We start from the raw sequence: 18165 nt of genomic DNA on the forward strand, positions 1-18165 counted from the left end.
TAAATTAACAATATAAAAAGATTAAGTGTTACAATTGTGGAGAGAAATAGTAGAGGAGATGGTAAATAGTCAAAGCAATTGGGCGAATGTTTGAGATGGTAATGGAGGAGATACTTGCAAGTAGTAGCAGAGTCTTTGATACGGGAATGCAGCGGTTTGATAATAGTATAATAGTAGTGATATTGATAATAATAGTATTGAATGTTGGAAAAGGCAGGGATATGCTCTTATGAGTCAAAAGTGTGTTGCTGTTGCTATCGTTATCGGCTTTGTCGGTTCAGGAGTAGTCTCTCTGATCCAATACTTTTTACTCGATTGACCAACGTCTGGAAGAGTCTGATTTCTCAATACCCAAAGGAGCCATCGAATGAGCTGAGGTAGCTGATGCTGTTGCATGAGAAACTATTACAATAGAATTAGGTAAACATGGGTTCCATCAAATGACATGCGCAACGTACTGTGATTCATTAAGCCGAGGTTAAAATTTCTTAGACATATGATGGCGATAGGTACAGAGGCCTGATATTAATTTAATGTTTATCAGCATTTGTCTATTAGAAGCAATTGCATGACTATAGCAACTTACCAAAATTAACACCATGTCAACACATACTATAGATGTATTTTGGGTTAGGGAGATGCTACATGAGATGTCTGAAAAAGGAGAGTGCACTTACAGAAAAAGGTCAGGAAAACCTTTGAACCCAGGAATCTTGCAGGGTCTGATGCAATCTGAACCAACATGTAAATGTAGTAGCCCATACTTGCCGCGCACAATATTAAAAAGATGTACATGTGCACCTTCTTTTCTCGCCTCAACTACCAAGATGAAACAAGCATTAATTATCATTATATAAACCAGTTTTTGTCCTAATTGCACTTACACCCCAATATGCTGAGCATAACATTGTAATTGAGAGCACACAACTCAATATAATGTGCTCTATCAACTCCCGGACAATTTCTGATTCATTTCCATTTATAGTGGCATCAGGCCACCATGCAACAATCAAAAGAGCAAGATACTGCACCGAGAATCCAAGGAAAAAGAAAAAATCAAACTTGAGCAACATCATGAAAATCTGATACATTTTGTAGCGATCTACAATAGGCAAGTTCCGTTAGTGTGTACACCGAGATATAGGTAAATTGATGATTACCTCGCATAGCCAAGTCTGCGCCGATCTTTTTATAAATATGCCAGCCAAATTCCAGATAGAGTTTGTATGCAAGAAATACAAAGATCATGGTGCTGACAATCATGACGCAAATTTGAGTGATTTCCGCCCACTTTGACAGATGATACGCATTGAGAAGATATTGTAGCGCCTCGCTTTTTGTTCCCTGATCATCGTCGATGAGTGTTGAAGACTGATGGAATTGAATGATTGAATAAGCACTCATGCCTAATTCAAAAGCGACCAGCGCAATAAGTTGAATTGTATTACGTTGATAGATCTACACTCTTGATGATTAGTCATTCAACACACATAATGATTATAAGGATATACTTACAGCATCAACTACTAGTATGACAGTGAATACTTGTGCGAGCATAAATAGGATAAAGTAGACCAGCAATGATCTTGCATTGGCGTAGGCTGTAGTCATAGAGGAGGATGTTCCTGGCGATGTCAAATTTAAATTGTTGATCGTGTTGATCTCATTGTTGTGAAATGCGAAAATTACAGCTTCAAATGCAATGGCCAGCAGCGCCTGGAGAACTACAGCACAAAAGATGGCTCTGGTCCATCGTGACTCACCAAACTACAGTAGAGAGAGAGTGTGTGTTATTATACAGGGCCATCACATCCACTGACTGTCTTACAACTCGAGATATGATCCACATTATATTTGTGCTGCTGTTGTTATTGTTGTTGTCACAAGAGGTGTTGTATACTTGAATAAAGAAGAAGAAACTGCTGTTTAATGCTTTGCTTCTAGTGACTGAAATGTAGATTAATTGAAGGACATATATAACTATAATAGTTATATATCAAGACAGGTATAGTGGGAGAAAATCAATCAATATTCAAAAGAGAAGAAAGTTAAAGAGAAGAAGAAAAAGGGAAAAGATAATTAAGTGAATCTAATATGAAGAGGAAGGAGGTGGGGGGGGGAATGAAAATGAGCAATAATAATAGATTGTTTAATATAGGCTGTGAAATTATATGATCTTTTGCTTGTGTGCCTGTACCTGTCCCTGTGCCTATGCCTGCCTTAGTTCGTGTGCCTGTGATGAACTGTGCAGAGGAAGATAACACCGCATATCGTCGAATCTTTTGATTTATGAAATATAATAGGAGCAAACTAACACATTAATTTATCCGCTGTGTTACTTTCACGATGGTTTATTGACTTTTATGATAATCGTCTTCGTGATAGTTTATTTTAAGAATGTATAAAAATACACATTTTACCATTGCTACATCTATGAAACAGCTTAATCTATATATACTGTCAACTTGGGTTTAGTTTGATGAAAGTAAATGACATTGAATGCTGGATTCAAACGCTCGATTTATTTATGAAATGTCCTCATGAAAACAGTGTTCAATTAAGAACACTAAAAGATAGCGTTGTATCATCTGGAAGAAACTATCACGTAGTACAATTTCTATTTCGTTCTCGCCACATTTACTTTTTAGTATCTTGATTATTTATATCTATCAGATTATCTTTCCACCATCATATGACGATGCAACAGGGATATTGCACTCTTTCAAAGATTTTATATACTGCATTTTATATATTTTTATTGCCTGATCAAAGCTACAGAATATATAGCAACGCATGTCTCGTATTCATTAAAGCTTTACTTGCTTGATTTGCTTGTGGTGTCAATTGTAGTGAGCACTTGATCTGATTGAAAAACTAAAGAACAGGAAGGTGATGACGGCTAGCATTTCCATGGCAACAAGGGAGAGACCTGAAATGGATTCATTGCCTCCTACCAAAGCTTTAAAATAAAACAAGATAATGGAAGATACAGCATAAAAGGAACCCAAGTAGATCAAGCAAACAAAAAGGAGTGAATGCGCATAAGATTCCGTAGCAAGATGGCATTTTGTAGATCCATTACCATTTCTTCAGTGGTATTGGCTTGATAGGAAAGCAATGTAATGAAAAGGTATGGGTTGGCACTGTCCATCTCATGCAAGCATTGCTAGACATCCAATTAGGAGCATCTGCTTGAAGCAAACGATTAGTTGAGATGTGAATGGTTGTGCCAAACATTTGGTCAGCTCTGATCGATGCCATTTGATCATCAAGTGCCTCAAAGCAAAAGCAACATCCTACTTCAACTTGGTGGATGGCCCAATTCAACGCAAACTCCATTTATTAGTATGCAGGCATGATGAGACAATCAAGTTAGCAATTGCATACGTGAATAGCTATAAATATTACAACTCAAAAGAGCTTTTCATTATCTAGCCTGCAATGATCGAAGCAGGTTAAAGAAACAGAAGTCTTCCCACACTCTGTACACACCTGTAACTCTACTTTCTTCTATATAATAACATGCCTATTTGGTGTTTTAAGCTTATACGCGTATCACAAGTTTGGCACTCACAATCCCGTGGGAAATAAATCAAATTTGTTTGGTGTAGCATGGCTGGTCTGCTGCATGATTTGGATTCATTCTACAGTTGGGATGTGATATGTGACGACAACCCTATCCCTTGGAAGGCTATAGTCTCCTTTATCTCTCATTGCATAGGGGTTTCTCTTTCTTTCTCTTTAGCTTTTTCTTTTATAAAATGACCTCAAAGCAACCGCTTGATTACAGCCAAGACCCAAAGCATGATTCTTGCCAGCTGATTGTCCGTAAGGATGCTCCATTCAATGCTGAACCTTGTCCTGTTGACCTAGTGAAGAATTACATCACACCTGAAAAGTACTTTTTTTGCCGCAATCATGGTCCATTGCCTGATATTCAGGAGGCAGAGCATACAATCCTGGTGCAAGGCATTGGATGCGAGAAGCCCATCCATTTCAACATGAAACAAATCAAGCAGGATTACGAAAAGGTGTCCGTAATGATGGTGATGCAGGTATGTAATGTGTTTTTTAGCCGAATATAAATGAATATAGACTGACCATGATACATGTAGTGCGCGGTAAGACGATACAAAGGTGCGAGCATCCAACATCCAACTAACATTGGCACAGGGCAATCGAAGAGATGGTCTTCATAAGGTGAAGCACACCAAGGGCGTAAGTTTTGTTTAGCTTGATTCGAAAGCACATCACTCATCTTATCCACACAGGTCATTTGGGGACCTGGTGCCTTAGGAAATGCTATCTACAGTGGGTGTAGACTGCGCGACATTCTTGCTACCGTTGGAGTGACCACAAAGATAAAAAATTTAAACAAACTCCACGTTGCTTTTGAGTCTGTGGAACAGGTAACAAATAAATAACGTTATTGAATGATGCAATAATACTCACGGTACAAAATAACCTGTTTCTAGTGTGAAGAAGACAAATGCTATGGCTCTTCAATTCCATTGTCCAAGGCATTGTAAGTATTTAATAGATTTTATTGGCTCATTCTTACCATGTATCAATGTTAGGGACGAGTTTGGAGATGTGCTATTGGCTTATGAGGTAAAACTACGAATATTTTCAATGCTATAGCAAATGTTCATCATGTGTATGCAATAGATGAACCACAAAACATTGACTCGCGATCATGGATTTCCTATTCGAGTCGTAGTACCAGGCTACATTGGCGGTAGATCAGTCAAATACCTCAAATCAATTACTATCCAAGATTATGAATCCATGTCGTATTATCAACGCAGAGATTACAAGATCTTACCAGAGAGTGTATGTAACGAGACCGAATACCATGTAACATGCACTTATATGATGTAGGTCTCTGATGAAAAGCAAGCTGATGCTTACTGGTGTAAAGTACCATCCATTGGAGAGTATAATGTGCAATCCTATGTCTGTAACCCATCTGACGGCATTCACGACGGAGCCAAATCAAATCAAACAGTGCAAGGCTACGCTCTATCCGGAGGAGGAAGATCTATTCAACGAGTTGATGTATCAGGAGATGATGGAAAGACATGGGCTACAGCTCAGTTATACCAGCCTGCTGCAGAAGGAAACAACTGTAGAGTATGGGGTTGGTGCTTGTGGTCTGTCACCATTGCAACAAAGAGAAATGTTAGAATTGTCAGCAGAGCAGGTAAAAGTGTCTGAATCATTTATGATAGGTGTGGTTTACTAATGTAATGTTCAAACTAGTTGACTCGTCTGGTAATGTCCAGCAAGAATACCCTGTTTGGAACTATCGTGGAGTCATGAATAATTCATGGAGAACTGTTGACTCAAATTCGATGGAAATGTCAAACATTTAATACCAATAAAAACCCTGCCATTTTTTTTTTGTAAATCAAGGCTCTCCTGCAGTTTGTCTTGTTGAAAGAGAATAACAACAGGGTCTGCATTTTCAAATCATGTCAGCGAGACCATGGTATTCGTCTACTTTGATAGCCTTGTAGCCAATTTTGATTCATGTTGCTCCGAGGGAGACTGGACAACTTTGATCCAGCAATGAATGTATAATAGCCATACATCTTAAGTTGATTTGATACTCTATTATTTTTATTGATTGATAAATGGTATAATAAATACGTAAAAAGTAAAGGGAGCGGTGTACATTGTTGTAAAACAAAACTACATGCAAAAAAAGTCTAACAGGTAATACAAAGTAGTTTAGCGTAAAAATACATGAAAATATAGGATAAATCAAACAAAATGATGCTTAACGTCTAGGCTTTCTAAAGATATAAACGAGGCCAATAAAGAGGATAATATTGAACGCAAAGTAGGCAACCAAGATACCAAAGTTGCGCCACTTGTGGCTAGCACTCCAGTCAAATCTAGATTCGTAGAATTCAGGTCCAGAGCTAAAGGTACAATAGCCACATAATTCAGGAGAGGTTGCATTGGGATTAGCAATGTAACCGGGAGCACCATAAGCAAAGAAATTGGTAGTGTACTCTCCACAGGTTTGACCGGGAGGAGCACTGAATCGAAGTAGATCACCTTCATTACAATCAACCTTGAGATCACCTAATTCATTGACAGCGAGACCTTCGATATAGTAATGGAAAGGATCAAGCCAATACATCCAAGAGCTCCAGAACTTGGGCATAGCGGATGGTGCTTGCATCAAACCACAGAAAAGAATCAAGATGGAAATGACCAATGGGTTAATAACAGCAGCCATCAAGGGAGACTCTGACACAGCGGCAATCACGAAGCCAAGAGTAACAGCCCAACACACTAGCATGGAGAACATGATGTAAAAGTAGCCACCAGATTCAGCAGAAGGGTTCATACCGGCAGTCCAGTAGAAACCAAACATGAAGCAGGCAGAATAGAAAAAGATGTAGGGAAGTTCAACGAGCACAGCAGAGATGGCCCAGGGCAACCAACTGTAGTAACGCGAGGCGTATTCGCGTCTGAAATACTGACGCTCAGTGATGAATTTAGGTTGAGCAAGAATAATGAGAGTCATGGCCATGATGAAGGTACCAAACAAAGCAAAGACTTTGTTCAGCATGTCAGAAGAAGAGGATCCCATTTTCCAAAAGGTAAAACCAGTGATCAAAGAGGTCAACATGACATTGAGGAAACGACCAATGTTGTAATCAGGAGAACGCCAGTAAGCCAAGGACATGCGAGAGAAGACCAATTTGAACTGGGTGCCCAAGCTAGTAGCGTAGGTTTGAGCATTGCGAGTAGGGTTGGGGTTTGAGCTGTTGTGGATCTCTTCAAGCTCTTCAGTCAAGGCCTTTGCTTCAGCAGAATTCTCCCAGATAGTAGCCCAATCAGCCTTGGCCTTACCAGCAGTACCAGCGCCAACGCATTCGAGGATGTATTCCGCAGGATTGGCATCAGGAGAACACTTGGGACCACCATTAGATTCAAAGTAATCAATCATAATTTGAGAATCTTGACCAATTTCGCCGTGATAGGCAGTACGTCCACCACGCACCAAAAGCAACAAGTGATCAAAGTGCTCGAAGAGAATAGCAGAGGGTTGATGAATAGTACAAAGCACAGGCCATCCAGAATCAGCAAGCTTGCGGATGAAACGAATGATGTTGTAAGAGGATTGGGCATCCAGACCAGAAGTAGGCTCATCCAAGAAGAGGAGCTTGGGCTTACCCACGAGTTCCATACCAATAGTAAGACGCTTGCGCTCTTCAATAGAGATACCAAAGCCGAATTCAACAGCACCAATTTGAGCATCACCAATGTCTTCCATTTCAAGCAACTCAAGGATAGTTTCAACATAGGCATCCTTTTCTTCCTTGGGCACATCTGCAGGTTGACGAAGATAAGCAGAGAAACGAAGAGCTTCACGGACAGTAACGGCAGGTTGGTGGACATCCATTTGCTCGCAGTAACCAGTAATACGCTCGAAATCAGTCATCAGGGCTTCGTTGTTCAGGTAGACACGGCCATCCACTTTACCAATGGTCTTTCGACGAGCCAAGACATCCAACAGAGTAGTTTTACCAGCACCAGAGGAACCCATTAATGCGCAGAGATGCCCAGGTCTGACCACACCAGAGACATGGTTCAGCAATTGAAGACTGCCACCCTTGACAGGAACAGTATAGTCAATGTTTTGCCACGAAAAGGTGGTGCCAGTGGAAACGCTGTCCATGTTTTTGCCGAAATCAGCTTGTTTTCTAAGACGGGCTTCTTCTTCTTCAGCAGTACGAGGCTTGGGAGCCTTGCCAGGCAAATAGAGCTTGGTGAGAGTACCGCTCTTACTGAGACCGACCAATTCCATAGCACTTGCTGTCATGACAGTGAACAACAAGAAGAAAGCAACAACGACAATGAAATCAGGAGCCCACATTTGACTAGGATTGTAACTAAGATAGTCATTCAAATAGTCGTCGCCAAGGACGTAGCTGTTACCTGGCTTGCCACCAGCCATGGTACAGACCTTGTAGTTCCAGTCATCGTAGCCAGGACCGTAAGGGACAGCATTGCCAGGACCTTCGCACGAATATTCGACACCCTTCAATTCGTTGATCAAGAGAGCCTTGTAACAGTAGGTCATAGGATTGATCCAGTAGATCCACGAGAGCCAGGGATGCATCTTGTTGTAAGGGATGGTATAACCGGTGTAGTTGGTGACAGCAATAAGAATAACACCAGACACTTGCGTAGCCAAAAAGAAACTAGTTGTAGAAGCACCAAAGAATCTAAAGAAGCCGTTCATACACAAGTTCATAAAGAACAAGATGACAAAGAAACTAAAGAAGGCACCGGCAGTCAATTTGAGACCCATCATAAAGTAGGCACAGATTTCAAACAGCAGCACTTGCACAATAGCATAGGGAATATCCATGACGACTTGAGCAATGTAAAAGGCAGAAGGACGGTAGAGAGCGTATTGCTTGTGCTTTTCCAGAATAGGACGACCCATCAAGAAATTAACAAGTTCAGCTTGAGAGATGAAAGAATTGAACAATACGGCGAAAAAAAGGGCACCTCCTCTTGCAAACTAATTCTTTTCGGTTAGCAAAGCAAAAGTAATAACGTATACATCTACTTACGGCGCCAGTGCCATCTTGAGTCATTTTGAAGAAACAGGAAGCAGTGATAAGAGATTGAATAAGAATGGTACCATAGCGAGAGATCAGGGCACCCAAATCAGTAATGTTGAGATAGTATTGACGGATAGTGAGAGCCTTGACTTGCTGATAGAAAGAAGCAGTGAAAGGAGCCTTCTTGGGAGCACGCTTTTGATGCTCTTCATCGACAGCCTTCTTAAAGACATCAGCAGGGTTTTCGTTTTGAACGGTCTGTTCATATTCGACAAAGTCAGCCATCATTTGCTTGTAGATATCAGAGGCAAGGTACTTCTCTTCGAACTCATAGGCGAATTTGGGAGCGACATTCTCCCAGCCTTTGAGAACTTCACGTTCATTGGGATTACAGAGACCTGTCAAAAAGTCAGGAACGGACTTTCTCTTGGGGCAGACAAAACCGAGAGATTCAAAGTACTCCTTTGCACCAGCAGTGGGACCAAAGTAAAGACATCGACCCTCATCCAGCAAGAGCACTTTATCAAACAAGGTAAAGATGTTGTTGGAGGCTTGATACAGAGTAGCAATTGTGGTCTTTTTAAAGACATCTGTCATGATGCGAAGAGAGCGCACATAATCAAGGGCAGAAGCAGCATCGAGGCCACGCGTGGAGCAATCCCAGCAGTTGATAGAACTGGATGTTGTCATTTGTTCAGCAATAGACATACGCTTGCGCTCACCGCCTGACAAACCACGGACCCAAGCATTGCCGACCATGGTGTTCATCTGCTTGGTCAAACCAAGCATGTTGCCGAGCATGTAGAGCACCTTGTTGACAAAGTCAGTCTTAGACTCATCAGGAAGACGCTTTCCAGGAGTCTTCATACGCAAGGCGAATTGCAGTGTTTGCTTGGCTGTCAATGTAGGATAGTGCTGATCTTCTTCTTCGTTGTAACAGACTTGACCTCTGTATCGCTTGGCGAATGTTTCAGCATCAATACCGCCATAAGACACGATACCGTCGACATCAGTGTAGGCACCTCGCATGTTGGCAATTACTTTGAGGAAGGAAGTACCTAGAAATAATCAAAATGTTAATTCATCATTGACATTGAAGCATCTAGTAATAACACATTACATCCAGCTCCAGGACGACCTAGAAAAAAACAACCAATGTTAGCTTGTTGTTAATAGACGCATTTAGTTAAACTGTACCGAGTACCAGGAGCATCTGGCCTGGTTCACAGTGGCCTGTCAGATCATTTAAAATGACCTTTTTGTTCTTGCTGACACCAATGCCCAGGAATTTCCAGAATTGAAGAAATGTAAAGACAGTTGGAATGGTGTGAGCATCCGCAGCTTGACCCTATGAAATGAACTGTCGTTTAGATCATGTAGCTTTGGCATGAATCTAGTCCAATTTTACCTTGACTGTCAAGTTTTTCCAGATCAAGCCTAAGTTTTTCAGTTCGTGGCCATTCTCGTTTTGACCCTTTCTCATGTCATGGAGAAACTCGTCGAGATTGAACTCATCAGCTTCTGCGGCACCTTCCTCTAATTTGCTGGCATGAGTAGATAAACGACTGATACGGGATAGCTCTCTTTTTAAATCCACATATTCGTCTTTGGCGGCTACTCATCTTGAGGTTAATAAAAAAAAAAATCCTAGGTGCAAGGAGTAGGTGTGTTTATTTACCATCAATATTGACCGCATTGGCAGTGGGTTCACCGAATGCATCTCCATTGGATTCATATTCATGGAGGCCGTTTTGATATACAGTTTGAGTAGATCCATCGCTGGAGTGTTGATCGTATTCTCGACCTTTTTCTCCTGAGGATTCTTGGAGATGATGAGTTGAAGTCATGCTTTAAATGACAAGTGGATGGTATGAATTAGTAAAGTTGTATGAAAATGCAAGAAATCAAAGTAATCAGAAGGAAAAAAAAAGGGAATCTATAAATGAGAGAAACGAATGCCTTTTGTGATTCAACATGATGGCCTCTTTTATACAGAACGTGCTTCTTGAGAGGATGAAACGGAGCGTCAGTGCCGTAGTTTTTCCGGTTTCTATCTTCTATATCTATATCTGCTGAAGTTGAACCAAAACGTATACAAAGTTTTTTTTTGAAACGAGCATTGATTTGAGAGACGGCACTATCATGGCCGGTCCTATGAAATGAGAAGATTTTAGACAATTGAACCTGAGCAATGTCTGTCTCTCCGCCTGCCTCTTCTCAGTGTAGAGTGACCAACATGTTTATGTGTTATATCCATCAATGATGCCTGAGGGCAATGGTATCACAATAAGTTGAAAATTGGGAAAATATACCTAATTCAGAAACATTTATTGCAGAAATATGTCAATTCAAAGCAGTTTGCTTGAGATTCAAGCCATACTGACCTAACAGTGGCCTAATGTGCTTCAGCCGAAGTTACCGATGGGATGTGTTAAAAGGATAATTGCTTGATCTGTTGACAATCCTAATCTATATACAACGCACCGGTAAATAGAGTTGGACCTACTCCGTGCAATCAACCTGCCTTTTCGGCAATGCGTATTCCACAACCACCTATTGGCTGATTCATTAATAAAGTAAAATTACAACGGAGTCGAGATACACTAGGTCCACCGGCCCGTTTTTAGATTCGATTGTTGTGAAATGTATTTAGAAATGGTATCATTGAAATGGACATGTTCTTTTTCGCAAAATAATGGTCTGAATTACGAGCTCATGCTTTGTACTCAGCTGCTGCTAGGACGACAGATCAGTAATGGAGTAATGATAGCAAGACATGTCTATAGCTGTAGACAACCTTGACTAATCTCGCATTTGAGAAGAATGACTCTCCAAGATCTACATTGGTAAATTCCCAAATGATCAAATAACACAGAGCGTATTTTTAGACTTGTATTACGCTTGGGGTATCACGTACGCAACACACTTCAAAGTACATGCCTTGAGAGCAAATGATAACTTATCTACATAGCCCGCAAAATACTATCGGCTATGCGTCTCACTTAGCATGTAAAACTGTTGATATGTCCTTTTTCTTTTTGAATACATGTTAGTCATCGCTGATTACAGGCTGCAATTGCGGTTATTCTGCAATTCTCATGTCCTGTAACATTAGGCAGAGTTTTCCTTCTCAGTATCATGTCGTAGGCAACTTTCACGCATTTGTTTGATGCTACACCATTTGCGATACGATAAACTTGTACTCTCGATGTTCAGAATTTGACTGTTTGCGAGAAATGTCGTAAATGTTTCTTCCAAATGTCTAATGGCAATATAACTCATTTTCTAAATTGAGATGTGTACATATCATTCATCACCAAATCACTTTACTTGTATTTATGATGCCGTATCAAGATTGATGATGATGAGGACAGCTCAATAATGAAACCACTTCTCTTCTGGGAGCTATCACTGTGGTGATGGAGATGTCTTGTTAAGGAATAAAATCCATAAAGCTATGCAACGAATGCGGCAGATGTTTCAGACTGAAAAAAAGAGCCAACGGATACATGTGCAGATGTGTTATTTTCGTCTACCTCCGTTAATCGCTAGGCTTAGCAAGCGATTTCTATTCTAATGTTTATTGCAATGTCTCAGCAATGGTTCAGCATAATAGCATCAGCGAGCCTAATCAGCGTAGAAGCAAGCGCAACAACAACAAAAAAAAGCTTTATACGCCATTACTCAATCACAAAGGTGCCCTGATGTAACCGTTCATTTTATAGCCTTTTCATGTGTTGCATTCGACATCTGTATGACGGGTTTTACTTTCAGCAAGGGCCATATTTGTTCCTGGATCAGGCTCCTCTTCGGAACCGAATTGCCACAGCAGTGAAGTTCTGCATGTCTGATCTGGATTGAGGCGTAACGTCTTTGAATTTCATGAAACGTTACACATTACAATCATGTCTGTCATGTCAAAAATCGGTATAAAGTAGAATAACAAGGAGTTCTACAGACTACATTTTAATTTGTATATGAGCATGCTGAATGCGAGGGGGGGGGGGAATAATAAAATATCATACAATAGATACACTCAATATATATATAAGAAAAGAACAACAGCTAGATTTACAGTTTCAACAAGACTCTTCCCTTCTTTGGCTTCTTTTTGTTTGCCTTGACTGTCCAATTTCTCACCAACCACAAGACAATGACACGTTCCCAGATGATGTTAATCAAGCAGTTGCCGAGCACAAAGCCCCACAGCTCCCAGCGAAACCATTTAGGCAGCACGTTATGGCCCAAAGGTGAGTTGTAGGGCTCAATCTTCCACCATGGATAGGGGTATCCAAGCGATTCTATCACATCAGGCGAGCCACAGTTGACACGAAACTGTAAAAGTGATTAGTAACATGTATTGTCGTTACAGCCTTAAACTTACAATGCAACTGTATGGATTGGGATCTGCCAGAATGAGGAAACTCGTGTGTACAAAGAAGCAGCAGTAGAACACTACCAATACATAGTTTCTCCACCAAGAGCGTCTGAATGCTGAACCAAAGTTGACAATGGCTGCACTGTTAAAGAACTGGAAAAGAACGACAAGAGAGATGATCTCTGCTTCGTAATTGTCTCCCAACAGCCACCATTTAGCCGAATCGATAGCAGAGCTATCAAATTCATTGCACACAAACCAGTCTTGCTGAAACAGCCAAACAACACTATATCAGAATTACATGAGTCGACGCATTCACAGGGCCATCAATTGTTATATTCTACCTTGTCACCATGAACCAAAAATTGACAAAAATTACACCTAAACAAGATGCCAGCGTGTAAGCACCCAAAGGCTTTGCTGTCGGCCTAGAGGGACCCAAGCGCTCTGCAGGTTGTGCCTGAGTGATGGCAAATGTCATTGTTGTCGTAATAAAACCATCAATAGTAATCCAGATGGGTTGACAGGCAATGACGGTGAAATAGAACATGATGAGCTCCCAAAATGCCATGGATTCACCGTAATAAATCAAGAACTAAACTCAACGCATGAGCCAAATGCCGCAATGCCAATTTGAACAACATACCTTGTAATTAGAGAAACTAGTAGCAAGAGCAGCGCGTCCTTGCTTGAGTAGCTCTACACACTGCATAATGGACCGATTGCTTGTGCTGAAAGGAGATACCATAGAAGCCTCTGCCTCTGACAGAGCCATACCCACATGCGCAGCACGAAGAGCACCACAATCATTGCCACCATCACCGCACATGGCAGTAACACCCTTCTCCATATGCAACTGAACACATTGCACCTTGTCATTTGGAGTCATGCGAGCAAACACGCGAGTAAGCAGTAAATACGGACGCATCTTGTTTTGCGCAGTGAGCGACTCAAAGGCCCTCCCTGTCAAAGCTAATTCGATCCTCTTTTCGTGATGTTGTCTTGGATCGTTATGAATAGCCATGTCAACACTGTCCACTCGCTCACCCGTATCAACATTATGCCACACCATCTGACCATTGACCAAATCGCCCAGCAGAACCGTCTGCTCGGGTTCGATCATGCCACATTGACGTGCAATGAAGATACCTGTCAGGGCGGTATCACCAGTAATCATCACGGGTCTCACATCACCCTCTTTTAGCTGAGCAATCGCATCGGTAGTGTCTTCTTTAAGCATGTTTCTAAACAGCACAAAACCAACAAAGTTGCAGCCTACTTCCAGATCATCACGACTCATCGTCTTGACTTGATCCATGGTTACGTCTACACCCAATTCACCTATATCGCGGTGGGCAAGAGCCAGTACATAACACCCCTCTTGCGCATGTTTTGCCGAAATTGCATCATAGTTGCTTGGAATAGAATCCTCAGTAGATAAATATTTTACCCGCTCAAAAGAGCCCTTGAGGTAGACGTGCACATGATTGTTGGATGGATCTAAAACGGCAACTGATTGCGATGCACGGGCATGGACAAATTCACACCGACGAATGACATGCACCGGGCTATCGGTGTTCCTGGATCCTTTGGGCGGCATAAGACTATCGAGATAATCAGGGCTGGTGGTTGGTATCAGCTCCCATTGCATGGCATGGTAAGATTCGATGTCCACTGGGTTGCCAATGAATTGATCTCCTACTCTGGTTACTGCGTGACAAGTGGCAATGCCCATCGCCAATAAAGGCTCCATCGTCAAAGGGTCCATGGTACGTTGGTCCAACATGGGGGAGGCCACAGAGCCGTAAAACTCGAGTCCTTCTTTGGTCAATGTACCTGTTTTGTCAAAACAAAAGATACGCACCTTGCCAGACAGATTGATTCGCGGTAGGTCAATACATAAAATGTGCTTTTTACGCAACCGAGCAGCACAGACAGATTGGTTGATAGTGAAAGCAGCAGGCAACAGAGGGGAGAAGATTTCAGACATAACAAACACGCCATAGTACCAACTGGTGATATTGCCACGGCCCATTAGATACAGTGTCAAGCAGAATGCCACCAAGCCCCACACCAGCAGAATACAAATGGCCACCTTGATGTGCTCATCAAAGATGAAGCTCACAGGCGATGGAAACAGAATCTTGTGAATTAGCATGCCCTTTTCGCTTGATATACCAGTACGAAGCACAAGGGCACACACTTTTTGATGCTGGCCATCCTCAGCAATGGCAGGCATCACTTGGGACACCAGTGTTCCAGCGTATAGCGTATTGATTTTGCCTGAGCCATCCATCTCATACACGTTCGTATCGTCAGGCAAGGCAATTTTTCGTATCGGCATTGCTTCACCGGTCAATGCGGATTCATTGACAACGACAGCTCCCGAAAGCAGGACGCAATCACAGGGCACTTGGGATTTCTCGTCAATCTGGAATACATCGCCTGGCACCAGCTGAGCGCTTGATATATTACTGACCCATTCGCCATCACGATAGACGCACACATTGTTGACATATTCTGCCATCGATTTGATGCGGCTTTCGGCTCTCAACCGTAAAAAGATGCGGATAAATGCTGAAATCAAGATAATGCTCGTTTGAACCAGGCCCATTGGGTAGTATTGGAAATAATACCAGACCCACATGCACATCATTTGGTATAGATATAAGAATGAGCTAAATCTGTAGAGAATATAAAAAAGTCAAATTATGGATGCCATCTACTGCTGGAAACAGCCTTGAACTTACTCTTGTACGATAGCCCACGGAATCGATGGCACATAGACTGGGATGATATTTGACCCCAATAGCTCTTGCCTATACACGGCTTCTTCAGTGCTGTTGCCTCCAGACCAGCTTCTCAGTTGTGCATTTGTTGAGCCAAGATCAAACTCATAGGGCTCAAACTTTCGCTTCGACGGGTTGTAGACATATCTCATGCATTGGTATTCGAAATAGCGCAACCCATTCGAGGTAAGGTGCACAGGACACGTCTCTACAACAATGTTCAATCTGCAAACAGTCAGCTAAACAACGGATTGCGGCACTGCCCATCATGCTGTATACAAACCCCAGTTTTTTGGTAACACGCTGCTCTAGTTTTCTGACGGTGGAAATCCACTTGTTGTCATCTTCCAGGAACACAATTTCATCTTGCTGTCGTTCCACTTGAACAAATGGACATGTGTGCGGGTGTGATTCAATTCTAAAGTAATTTTGAATGCGGTTTCTGAACAGCATGGCTGTAGCAAACCAAGCAGCAGCGATATGCCACACGGCACAGAAGATTTTCGACGAAGCATCCGACGATAAGAATACATGCAAGACTCCACCATGCAATTTTCCATCTATAGACGGATTAGTTCATCTTTCTTGTCAGTTGCCGTATACAAACTTACAGTAATCACCAACAAGACAGCCGAGAAAAATCATAAACAGCAATGTCGTTAGGATAACCGATGCAAATCCCAACAAGCCATAGTAATCTCGCTTAAACCCTCGAAATCTCAACCTTTCAGAGTCTCTCAGTGATGCAGTTTCTGATGTGCTTTCGCTTTTCGCTCCTTTGGCGTCGTTTATCACAACCTCCTCCTCCGTCGTAGCAGTGATTTCAGTGGATGCTGGTTGCTTCTCCATGCTTTGAATATTGCCGTTCGCATCAAGGCCTGCGTGTGTTGCTATCTTTTCATTGATGGCTGCAGAATCCGAACTGAGAGAACTGGCTGTGGCATTTTTCGCTGTCGGTTGCTCCTTATTGAATTTCACTTCTCTTGCGTATTTGTATAGCCTCCAGCTGATCAAGATGAATGCCTCTAAAGCAGCAATCGTCCAAACTGTAATCCACATGGGCTCCCTAAATGTAAACTCTGCGGGTGGTGCAGCAGGACACTCTGCCCACACAAGATCTGATGTGGACCCGTTGGGAAACCCCCAGATGCCAATGGTGGACGGCGCATTGGGTATGTTGGCATTGGCAGCACAGAGGTTTCGAGTCTGCAACTCTTTTTGACGTGGATTGTAATGAGTAATATTGATCACTTGGGTAGCAGCACAAGGCACCAGGTTGGCAGGTGCTGATGATGGGTCGTTACACAAACAAACATTGTTGATCGATGCTGAATCGCAAGAGGTATGGCAGGTGCCATCTAGGCAGAACTCTTGCCCGCTGGGACATGTGGGTGCCAGTGCAGGTGGACAAAGGTCATGACTAGTAACACACAGCACTGGGCAGACTACATTGTATTGCGGAAACAGTGGACATTGGTGACCGTATCTATCATGGTCATTGGCTAATTGAAGTGTTGGTATATACTGTGTAGACATTAGCGTGCACAAAACCTTTACCTGTTTCAAAGATGGGTAATGCTTCTGTCCATATGAGCAATGTCAGTAAGGTAACGAGAATAGAAGCAACTCTCATAACTTCTTGTTTTGTTTTAAATTGTTTTCAGTAAGAGAAAAAATTCCTATCTGATTACAATGGCTTCAAATATAGTAGGGGGGAAAAGGTGCAAAAAAAAAAACCTTTTTTTTTGGTGTTTTGTATTAAAAAAAAAGTTATACACTTGCTGTCAAATTCTCTTTTTCCGCCACGGGCCACTTTTTCATCTACATTTTGAATATCAGGGCCACTAACCATGGAACAGATATCTGTCTGTCAGAATGTCAAAACGGATAGGAGTTTTCAACGGATGAATAGTTGATCCGGTATGATGTAAAGGCATTGAAACATTTCAAAAGCGTTTGTAACTACGTTACCGGCGATAGTAACGAGTGATATATGGCTAGCTGCGATCTGATCACTTCTAATCAAGATGCATATCGCTTGGCTTCAGCTTTTAAAGCAGCATCTGCTTTCTCGAAAAGATGCCCATTATTTTACAATCTCAATTTCAGTCAGGCAACATATATATATATATATATATATATATATATATATATACAGTATCAGACTCCAGATCAGCTTCCAAATCCAACCTTTTCTACTTGGATGATACAGTGATGGTGTATTGGATACACACTAATAATGAAATGCCTCACATACAATGGATAAAAGTACAAATTAGCATGTGGTTTTCAATTTTTTGGGAATCTTTTGGCCGGATCAACCACCAACTTTGGCTATTGATCCATTCGTCTGTCCATGGTAATGTGAATGAATGATACAGCCCAAATGTTCAAAGAAGGAAAT

General features: G+C 41.7%; 5 protein-coding genes across 5 annotated transcripts; 2 read left to right on the forward strand and 3 right to left on the reverse strand.

Annotated features, from left to right (window-relative positions):
- Nucleotides 1-307: 307 nt before the first annotated feature.
- ATC70_009471 (AA_permease domain-containing protein) lies at nt 308-1849 on the reverse strand (the record flags this gene model as incomplete). The annotated part of the gene is made up of 8 exons (XM_064828703.1): nt 308-402; nt 459-519; nt 587-612; nt 678-819; nt 885-1102; nt 1161-1458; nt 1516-1767; nt 1829-1849. The coding sequence occupies 8 exons, from the start codon at nt 1847-1849 to the stop codon at nt 308-310; spliced, it is 1113 nt and encodes a 370-aa protein (XP_064685905.1).
- A 1912-nt stretch (nt 1850-3761) lies between these two features.
- On the forward strand, nt 3762-4085 carry CDC5 (Cell cycle serine/threonine-protein kinase cdc5/MSD2; the record flags this gene model as incomplete). Its single annotated transcript, XM_064828704.1, has 1 exon — nt 3762-4085. The coding sequence occupies one exon, from the start codon at nt 3762-3764 to the stop codon at nt 4083-4085; it is 324 nt and encodes a 107-aa protein (XP_064685906.1).
- A 583-nt stretch (nt 4086-4668) lies between these two features.
- fcp1_3 (CTD phosphatase Fcp1) lies at nt 4669-5375 on the forward strand (the record flags this gene model as incomplete). Its single annotated transcript, XM_064828705.1, has 3 exons — nt 4669-4833; nt 4882-5203; nt 5263-5375. The coding sequence occupies 3 exons, from the start codon at nt 4669-4671 to the stop codon at nt 5373-5375; spliced, it is 600 nt and encodes a 199-aa protein (XP_064685907.1).
- Nucleotides 5376-5782: 407 nt separating this feature from the next.
- On the reverse strand, nt 5783-10441 carry ATC70_009474 (uncharacterized protein; the record flags this gene model as incomplete). The annotated part of the gene is made up of 6 exons (XM_064828706.1): nt 5783-8551; nt 8604-9652; nt 9715-9732; nt 9792-9942; nt 10003-10208; nt 10273-10441. The coding sequence occupies 6 exons, from the start codon at nt 10439-10441 to the stop codon at nt 5783-5785; spliced, it is 4362 nt and encodes a 1453-aa protein (XP_064685908.1).
- A 2224-nt stretch (nt 10442-12665) lies between these two features.
- RPL21A_2 (60S ribosomal protein L21A) lies at nt 12666-17394 on the reverse strand (the record flags this gene model as incomplete). The annotated part of the gene is made up of 8 exons (XM_064828707.1): nt 12666-12929; nt 12979-13258; nt 13317-13567; nt 13619-15656; nt 15723-15986; nt 16045-16321; nt 16373-17263; nt 17319-17394. The coding sequence occupies 8 exons, from the start codon at nt 17392-17394 to the stop codon at nt 12666-12668; spliced, it is 4341 nt and encodes a 1446-aa protein (XP_064685909.1).
- Between the last annotated feature and the right edge of the window lie 771 nt (nt 17395-18165).

The sequence above is a fragment of the Mucor velutinosus genome (genome assembly GCF_035048745.1).
Source record: "Mucor velutinosus strain NIH1002 chromosome Unknown tig00001563, whole genome shotgun sequence".
Taxonomy (NCBI): domain Eukaryota; kingdom Fungi; phylum Mucoromycota; class Mucoromycetes; order Mucorales; family Mucoraceae; genus Mucor; species Mucor velutinosus.